Here is a 9,874-nt window from a genome sequence, read left to right on the forward strand (position 1 = left end):
AGCAGATGAAGGTATAAAAAGAACAAATGCAAAACAGATGAAAAAGGATAGAGCCACCTTACACCCACCTTTCAGAACTGGAATAGATCAAGAACATAAGAAGAGAGCTAAATGTGCCCTCCTTACTCCCAACAGTAAATCAGCATCAGAATTGTCTCAGAACCAGCTGTAAGTGTAACTGGATTGTGAGAGGAAAGCGGTAACTCTTCACTTGAGATTCATCCAGTGCCTGTATCATTTTGGTGTGCCCTGTATTGTAGGTTGTGAACTCTTTAATGTGTATTACTAGCAAAGTAGCTAGCAAGAGCACCCTGGTCGTTGACTAAACCTCAGGATTCAGTCCTAGCAATAGCCAGTGGTTTCACCAGCTAAAAGAAACAGCAAAGTTCCAGAGACCCACCATGGAACACCAGGAGACATGGATGGACTGACATTCCTATGGCTCACAGCATTTATTTCCAAACACAGAATTTTAAGAGAATATTTTTTTATCCTGGTTTCAAACACCTTCTGAAATTCTGAGATGCTGGCTGTTTCCCCATCTCCATCTTTAAACTACTGCATGCTCTACCCACCCTCCACAATGAACTGTAGACGTGCAAGATCACAGGACAGATATTTGGCAGCACATAAATACTATATTTACTTCAGGTGCTTCAGAATTGGGAGGCAAAAATAAGCAGTTGTATGAACTACTGCAGCTACAGTTTCTTGGAGTGCAAAGGGGCCGTACACTCTTGGGCATCAGGCTCCGTGAGAGTTCCATAGTGCCAGCTGGGGGCAGTGGGTACGCCAAGAAGCCAAGCAAAAAGTAACGGTGAAAACACGCTCTGTTTACTCATTTTGCTTTGCCATCCACAACAGACTCACTTTACCTATCATGACCACCCACATGGGCAATAACCTTTCTACGTTAGCCAAAACATTGAGTCTTCCTCACCTTTCTTCCTCCACCATGGTCCTTCTTGGACAGAGTATGACAGTTCTTTAAACTCAATATTCACAGCTGGTCTGCGGGGTAGGTAGGAGAAACGATGAGCTTCTGTCAGAGTATTGTCCACCTTCTTTAAATGTCCATTCATCAGTCGAATGTCTTGGGTATCTGTGCTGTTCGACACCACTTCATCCACCGAAACACACACTGACTTTGGCTCAGCCATGGTACAAGCAGAATTGCTGCCGTTCTAGAGGAAAAAAGTTGGAGAATAGATAAAGTTCACAGACTCTAGTTTACAAACATGTTTTAAAACCTTCTGCATTAGAATTATTATTTAAATAACACAAGAATCCTGCACAGTAATGCACTGAAAGGGGAAACAAATAAAACAATCTTTTGTTTGTTCTGCCAGCATCTTGACAGAAGAGGTAAAAAAAGCTCTTGCACTTGCAGCACACAAAGGGCAGTTCCTTTAGCACCAGTATCCCCTCAAAGGGTATGTACACCTCAGTATCTTCAGAACAGAGTTAGTTCTTGCAGCAGACTAATAAAACATTTATAAGTTCAATTCCCATTGTATTTGATTTCTCACACACTCAAAGAATTTGTTTCTAGTCACTCTGATTCCAGAGCTTGTATTGGGACAGGGCTGAAGGGGGAAGGGAGCTAGCTGAACTATCATTTGTGCAGACTTTTCAAAAGACAACCACTCAAAATGTCTAAGAGCTCTTATTCCTTTGGATTAGAATATACTCCTGTAAATGTGAAACTGCACAAGTTATACTTCTGTAAATTTTGAAATGTACTGCTTTGTGTCTTATTTGCTCCTGCACTAATAGTTCTTGAGACTCTGCACCCTGGAACAGTACAACTTCTTCCCTAGAGGTCTTTTAGGAAAGCACAGCACTTTCCAATCAAAAATCCTTGCACACTTTACTTGCTTGATGGTGATCCCTAATGGAAATCTTATCAGCTACATAAACATACTAAACCCTGGTCCAGTACTTGCACTGTTGACACTGTAAGGTCACTGCTCTATGCTTACTCATACTTCTCACTACCCTTTGCCTATCGTAGCACTCAGTGCAATTGCACTTGGCATTTTTTTGATTGAATCTCTTCCCCCTCTTCTCCTGGCCATGACAATGGCCTGCCACTTCGCTTTTTCTTCTTTTTTATTATGCACACAGAATCTGAACGTTTTCCCTTCCTTTTACCTGCATGGGCACCTTACACCAATATCAAAAGGATGTGTATAAGGCCAGAAGTAAAACAATTGTGAACTCTCTTCAGCTAAACAGAATTTTGAACAGTTCAGAAGCTGTTTGTTGTCATCTGTTGTTTGGAGCATGTCATAAGCAAGGCCCATCATCTGCACAGTTGTCCATTAGAAATTTTAGTATTTTTTAATGCAGATCAGTATTGGAAAATACTTTTATAGCTGGCTTATGAGCTAGGCCTTCCATGCTGTCACATCTGCCCAACAATCCACATGTTCCCAAAGGTATCGCTTGGGCAGCATACATGCTGTACTACTTTTCAAGGCATCGGTAGTGAACACCCCCCAAATGAAGAGCTATAGGTTATGCCACTGCCTTCCCCTACTTGTCGTCCAATGAGACCAAGAAGCTACATTGCCTCCTTTTCACTGTGCTATTTTTGCCTTCTCTGTCATGGTCAGTGGTCTTCCCATTTATGTTGTAAAAGCAGTGCTGCTCAGAACAGCCACTTGTCACGAATGCTGATGAAAAAAAACATTTAACAAAAAACAGTCTTACATAACCACTGATGAAAAATAGTAAAAATACAGTCCTACATAACCACTTTATAGCTAGCGTCTTCACATTGTTTATGCACAAGTCTCAAGTTCTTGATGTAAAAATCAGCTCTGCTTACCACATTTACTCAAGTAAGATATTTTAATTGTGCACTCAACTTACTCAAAGGTCAGGTATCCAGTAACACTTACTCCCAACTTCTTAAATAGTTGACTGTAATGGCATGTAATTTGAACATAACAAGAGTAATGTGAAACGTCTTAGAACTGAACAATTCAAGTAGGGAAACCTCCCTCTTCCCTAAAAAATAAGAGAAGGTGAGTGAACAATACCCTTTCCTGAATGTTTTTAAGGCTTGCTTTGGTACTCATAAGCTGTCTGGTTCGGAAGAACCACTGAGAACCTTCGCACATCAGAGGGAATGTCCAAAAACTAAGACTCAATGAGCAGGTCACCTTGAGTGTTCAAGAGACAGCTGGAGCTTCTCTAGTTTAGAACAATTCGAAAAGAAACATCCTTTGGACCAGATCCTTGTCTCTGCCTACTTAATCATCTCTGAGTATGAAGCCAGACGCTTTTGTTCCTGGGTCATTAAGCATGCCACTTCAACCACACAGCAGACTGAAATGCCTGTTCTCAGCAGAGGGTGACAGAGTCTCGCGAGCCCTCCATCACACACCTGCCTCCTCCAGGTACCACCTGCTTGGGCAGGGATCCCCTCCCCTGAGCACTTGGGGTGGTGGAAACATCTCCCAGCTGTGTGGTGGGCAAGTCTTGTGGTTACGACTGGCACAGCTTTAGCCTGGGTAACCGCTCCTTGAATACACCTGAACTCTGTCTGCACATCCACCAACACCAACCCACTGCTCATTTCTCCACTGACACACCAATGTGCAGGTACCGCCCTGCACTCCCAACCCGTGCCCACCAGACACGAAGAGCGTATGTTCTCAAGGACCGCGCTCGCGTCTTACTTGTTTCCCTACAATTTCTCACATAGTTTTATCCCTCCCGTGAGGAGCAGGACCGCTTCCCGGCGCTCCCCGGACACGGCAGCAAACGCCCGGCCGTCCCCACCTGCAGGACGGTCGCACCGGCTCTGCCCGCTCCTTGCCCAGCCGCCTCCCGCCCCTCTGCCGCTCGCCCGGCTGTTACGCAAAGGTGACGGTCTTTCCGTAAATCTGTTTTGAAAAGGACGGGGCGCAGCAGCGCAGGGAGCATGCTCGGAGCCGCTGCTAATCCCCCGGCCTTAGCTACAGCCCAGGGGTAACCAGCGGTCAAACTCTGCCGTGCGCCGCCGGCCATGGGGGGCTGCCTCGTACCCGATACCCGGCACCCCTTGGCGGGACGCAGCCCTGGGCCGGTCGCCCGGCTCCGGTTTTCCCCCGGGGAGAGCGGGAAGGAGCCCCGTGGAGCCCTCGTTCCGTGTGTGCTCCCCCTCAGCCCCGCACTTCGCCCGCACCGGTCGCGCAGCGCCCCCCGCCCGCCCCTCGCCGCGGCCCCTCGGAGGGCGGCAGGGAGGGCAGAGCGCCCCTTACCAAAGCGGTGCCCAGGGAGAAAGCCGCCATCAGACATGCCATGTGCCCCGCTGCCTGCCCGGCTGCTGGCAACGCCTGCCGCCCCGCTCCGCCGGCACCGCGCCGAGCCCTCGAGTGCCGCCTCTCCGCACAGACTGGCTGCGGGCGGGCGTGGAGGGAGCGGCCTCCCGCCGCGCTGCGGCCGCCTCCGCCCCGGCCCGCTGCGGGAAGCACTGCCCCCGCCGTGGGGCTGGGGGGAGCCGGCCCGCAGGGGCATCCCTGCGCCGTGGGGAGGCGTGGGCAGCGTGTCCCCGCTGTGGGCAGCCGGTCGTCCCGCGGGCGGCCGTGGCTTTGCTGAAACCTGAGGCAGACGCTTCTCCAGGGGATGGGGGACCGAGGGTCGCTGGCTGGGACATAGCTGGGGAGGGTTGTGGGGCATTGCCTCCTAATGAGCTCCTGGAGGGGATGCAAGATGGCATTCCTTGAGGAAACAGGGAATCGAAGCACCATCTATTTTAGCACCAAAGTGCCATTCTACCCACAGGTGGAGATGGCCCTGGGACTCGCATGCTACTGACTTACAAGCTGGGCAAGCTCTTGTGGTTCAGAAATGGAGAGAAACGAAGGTTGTCACCAAGTTTCCATCTTTGTTATTTTTTCCTCTAATTGAAGACCTGCATTCAGTGAGATCCTGCAAAGATGGGGCCTGAACTACACACTTGCCCATGAAGTGCAATGCGTGGTGATCATGTGCCATTAGGGTTGTGTTGGTGCTGCTGACTTGAATCTAGATCCACGACTAGCTTCTGAGTTAGATTCATTAGCCGTGCTACCTGGTGGCAGAAGGTTCTTCCAGATCAGCTCACAAAGAAACCGAATACTGGAAGACCCACCAATTAATTAGCCATGCTGCCTGGTGGCAGAAAGCTCTACCCAACCAATTCACCAAGAAGCCAGATACTGGAACACCCACTAACCATCTGAAGTGCCCCTGCACTTATGTGGGGCTCCAGTTTAATGCGCGTGATGGGGCTCCATCTCTGTTCCTCTGGAAGCAGGAACAAAAGGGAGGTTAAATTACATCAGGGATCTGAGAATTAAATTCAAAGCATCTACTAATGTTATATGTATGAGTTTATAATCTGTGAGGGATCTTCTAACCAGGGAGCTTGCTGTAACACTTGGTGCTCACGTAGCATTGTACAGACATAGAGGTAATCTTCACAAAGCCCCTGGAAGGTAAGTAAGTATTTTATCCTTGCTGAGCTGTGAAGGGGTGTTTACCGCAGGCAGCACAGCCCTGCAGGGAGGGAACTGCTGCACAAAACATCTGTGCTGGGTGAGATGGGGGCTTGTCTCCTGCAGTACCTTCCCTCCCGCTAGCAGCCGGGAGATGGATGCTCCAAGAGCTTAAGCACAAGGCTAGCTTGTATCAAATCTCTTCCTGATACTTTCCCAGCCTACAGCTGTTTTTGGCTCAAGGACTTCCTGACGTAGTTGTCACCTCTGAATGTGCTGATAACCCTTGGTAGATATGTCTTCCATGAAAGAAGACTGCCCCTTGGAAATATGAACTTTTACCATCTACTGCATCCTATTGCCAAGGGACAGAGAGACTCACTGAGCTTGGCCTTGGATTCAGTCTGTAGATGTTGCAGCAAATTTGCTTATAACTCCTGCATTGAGAAAGAAATGCCTACTTGCTGTGGAATACCAGGCCAAATATGGATAGGCCCATCAGGTAGTCCTCTCCGAAGGCTTCAACTGCATTTGAGAAGAAATTTGAAATACAATTATTAGAAACAAGGAGAAATTATGAAGCATTCTTCCAGTGAGAGTCCAGGGGTTTAATTAACTTGATTTGGAGCATGTGTCTATCAGGGTAAAAGAAGCTGCATAGAGACATCATGTATTTAAGTGTGAGGAGGAGCAAAACACAGAGATACCCTGATCTTAGTGAGCGTGTGATACTGACCCAGCAGGGTGCTTATTCTCCTCTGTTTTATCTTCTTAAAGGCTCTGGAAGAAGCAAAGAAAACAACATAAAGGCTGTAACAAAACTTAAATTTACAGTGCTGAAATCTGCTGCACAAACAGAAGTTTTAGTTCTGTCTATAAGCAGCTTACAGCACTAAGGGCTGGACCGCACCTTTCAGGAACCAGTTCTTGGCAGGAAAGCCAAGCACCGCTCCTGTCAGTTTCCCCAGGAGTTTTTCCCGAGTGAGAGTACATTATTAGATGCCAAAGAACTTTTTTTTTTCACGGTGGCTGCAGTATCAGTATCTAAGGGAGCTTCTTGTAGAAGACTGAGAGATAAAACAGGTTTCTCAGAAACCAAGTTCTATTTGGTATCTATTTTGATACCACACAGGGAAAAAAATTATTACATAAGATGAAGCATGCTAAAAATAGCAATCTCCTGCATTCCTACATTCCCTCATTAACTCTTCCATTAACTTTACAGGTGATTCCCTGGTCCCTGCAGACAAAAGATCAATAATACAATGCTGTGGGGAAAAAAAAAAAAAAAAAAAAAAAAGAATTATTTTTAAAAAGAGAGATACAAAACTGTGTTAAAAAAAAATCCAGGACAAAATCCCTACAAATGAAGGTGAGGACAAGCAGGCAGGGACAGAACTCTGACTCCTAAAATAGATGAGGAAATAGTAGTCGCTTCCAGGCTTTGCAGCAGGGTAAGCATTACAGACTGATGCAAGCCACAGGAAAGAAAAAGGACATTGCAAGCACAAATGCACTGGGAAGGGAAGGACAAAGGGGAAACATACCAACAGCAGGAGAGGGCAGATTTACAGCACAGCCACGGGAGGAACTTTAGTGTGTTACTGATAGCTCTGGTGTCTCTGTAGAAGAACTAGTTCATGTATAGAAGCACTATAGCCTAGGGAAATACAGAGGCCAGCATGGACTTAACTGCTGAGATACAACATGTAGGAGAAGTTAAACTGAGATGTGTGAAAGAGTCAGATGTGAAAAAGAAAGTCTAACTCTAAAAGGCAAAATGTTTTAGATGGAGTTTTAATTTTTAAAGTAACTTGAATTTAACTATTTGCGACTTGCTGTTAATTTAAACTGGTCTGAGCAGGAATTCTGTGCAAAAGTTTTAGGGAGTTTTTGAGAAAAACGCCCCTTTTTAAAGAAAAAAAAAAAAAAGGTTTCTAAAAAAAAACCCAAACCACTTGGGATTTTTGTTTCAGAATTATGTTTCTAAGTCCACCTAAAAAGTCAAAAGAGCTGAGAGCACAAAGAGATATATCTCACTGTGAAACACTCATGGAATTGTTGACCTAAATAAAAACCCAACAATAACAGCTTATCCTCGATGTAGTGTCACTTTGCCATTTGAAAATATACACTGTTTTGGATGGTTTCTGAAGTAAGTTTTCTCTCGTCTTATGCCCTACTCCAATTATTTCTGTAGGTTTAGTGAAATAAGACTGGAATATTGGTAGGTTTGGTAGGTTTGAACAGCCTAAAGATGAAGTTGAGAAAAATCTTATGGTCCAATCCTGAGAAAGGCCAAGAGACTGGGTTTCTGACAGCTAGTAGCCATGAGTCTTCATTCTAAAAAAAAATATATATGTATACATATATATATGTATAGAGAGAGAGAGAGGAAAGAAAAGCATAGTGGGGAAAAAATATCTAAGTCTTAACTGGAATAAAATTATTTTAAATGAAGCAATATTGTTCTCTGTTTATGTTCCCATGTATTAGGCCTTGAAAGACATCAACATGTGTATTACTTTCAGGTGATACATCAAGCAAACCAACATTGACATATCAAACTTTCCTTTACTACAAGGAAGTTACTAGCAGCTTTGCACCCAATCTCCAACTAAAAAGACTATTGTAGTACTTTTTTGGCAGTGAGCTGGTAATTTGAATAAGCATCTTACTAAAATACAATAAAACCCTGGCTTAGACCACATTTTTCTTCTCCCTTCCTGTTGCTCCCCTTCCCTGTTTATTGGAACAACCATCATAACTCCTCTCAATTTTGTCCTGTCTTTATATATGTGACATTAATACTTCCCTAACTGTACTAGAAATATTCACATAGTGCTATATGAGAACAGATCTGCCTTCAGATCTATTTAATATTGAAGACCATAATCAGTCATTCCTTTCAGGTTAGGTATACTCTGTATAATGGGTGGGATTCATCTCTAATTTTAGCTGCTTAGAAAATTGGTATCTAAGCTAGTCATGCAGATGCTCTTTCAGTCAGTGGGGAGAAATGGGCATCCTGAAAAGAAAATTCAGTCTTTCTTTCTTAAATATGCACCTTGATTTGAGCTGGATTCTGGATCCATCTTGGCTTCCCTATCAACTGGAGAAGGCTCCAGAAACCGAACTAGAGACGGACACCACCTAAGTTGTGTTTTTACACCACTTTTGTCTTCAAGTAACATTTTCAGGAATAAGACAAGAGGTTTCACATGTTTACTTTCCATGAGATGTTATCAGTATGTTTATGTCTCGGTACTCAAATGTTTCTCTTCTGAGATCCACAGGCAAGAAATTCAAGAGCAAAACATCAACCTATTTTTGACCAGTTTTAGCTGCAAATCGCTTCTATGGCTATTTCTGTTGTACTTATGGGAATCAGTAGGGTGTACAGTGCTCACTTTGATGCAAGGGGGTTATTTGAGTGTTTTGGCTCAAGCAAACTGGGGGGGAATAGCACTGGAAGGAAGTAATAGTGGCTGCAATAGATTAGCTCAGCTCTGCAGGAGATGGTTGTCCATTAGTATGTATCTAAGTAGCCCTCAGTTGCCATTGCCAGATGATCCAAAGACATGTGAGGGGAGAGCAAGAAAATACAACATCATTTTTCCTGCTTGAACAAATAGAGTTATTTTGTCAAAGACTGAGCATAATATATATGAACTCACTGCTTTCATTTTATGTCAACATAGGATACTCACAGCAAATTTACTTTGCCTCCGTTATCATGAGAGGAGAAATAGCAAATTTTTCTGTCACCCGTACATCATGCTGGAAGCAGAGAAGGGCTCTTGGGAAAAGATCCCCAGCACAGAGGCTATTACAGACATATCTCTGCATTCCTGCAGTGCATTCTTCTTCAAATCATACTGCCCTCATTATAACCAGACATGCAGACATGGCCTTCAGACTAATGGCTGGAAATCACCACTAAGAGCAGCTAGATTTTAGGCGTCATGTCTCTCTTGACTGCACCTTCCCAGTCTGTAGCCTCAGGGTCTGGACACAAGGGAAAAAATGACAGCACTCACACAGCGATAGCCAAGGGGCAAAACTTCAGCAACCCTGTCTGTGAGCAGATTAGGTGAAGAAAATATTCTCACAGTCTGATGAAAAGACTTTCAAGAGTCTATTTGAAAATTAGACGTGACGCCAACCTTCTGAAATCCTTTGCCACCGTAGGTTCCCTGTACAATGCCAAAGGAGAGAGTCAAGTACCCAGTAAAGGAATATGCAGACATCAGCAGGAAAAGTTAGGCAGAAGGACATGCCAAGGAAAGACTCACACCTGGAGGACCTGGACGTGGTCCCTGAAAGCTGTTTCCGAAGGGAATTCTCAGCCATGACACCAATTCATGTGTTTCTTGCAGGAAGTTACAAACAGCACCTATCCC

The 9,874-nt window shown here is 44.9% G+C and overlaps 1 protein-coding gene across 3 annotated transcripts in view; it reads right to left on the bottom strand.

Annotated features, from left to right (window-relative positions):
- The window catches only part of ABCG1 (ATP binding cassette subfamily G member 1), a 58,263-nt gene extending 53,887 nt beyond the window's left edge, over nucleotides 1-4,376 (bottom strand). For 2 of the 3 annotated variants that reach the window (XR_014184189.1, XM_082053988.1), the window contains exons 1-2: nucleotides 4,254-4,376; nucleotides 941-1,184 (exon numbers count right to left, since the gene is read on the bottom strand). Coding sequence is in view for 2 of the 3 variants with exons in the window: in XM_082053988.1 (XP_081910114.1) it covers nucleotides 941-1,184; nucleotides 4,254-4,295 (286 nt within the window). In the remaining variant the exon portion in view is untranslated. Of the gene's footprint in view, nucleotides 1-940; nucleotides 1,185-3,792; nucleotides 3,824-4,253 lie in introns of those variants that run through there. The other variant, XM_082053989.1, reaches the window with a different exon arrangement.
- Nucleotides 4,377-9,874: the final 5,498 nt, after the last annotated feature.

This window comes from Streptopelia decaocto (assembly GCF_964273445.1).
Source record: "Streptopelia decaocto genome assembly, chromosome: 1".
Classification (NCBI taxonomy): Eukaryota; Metazoa; Chordata; class Aves; order Columbiformes; family Columbidae; genus Streptopelia; species Streptopelia decaocto.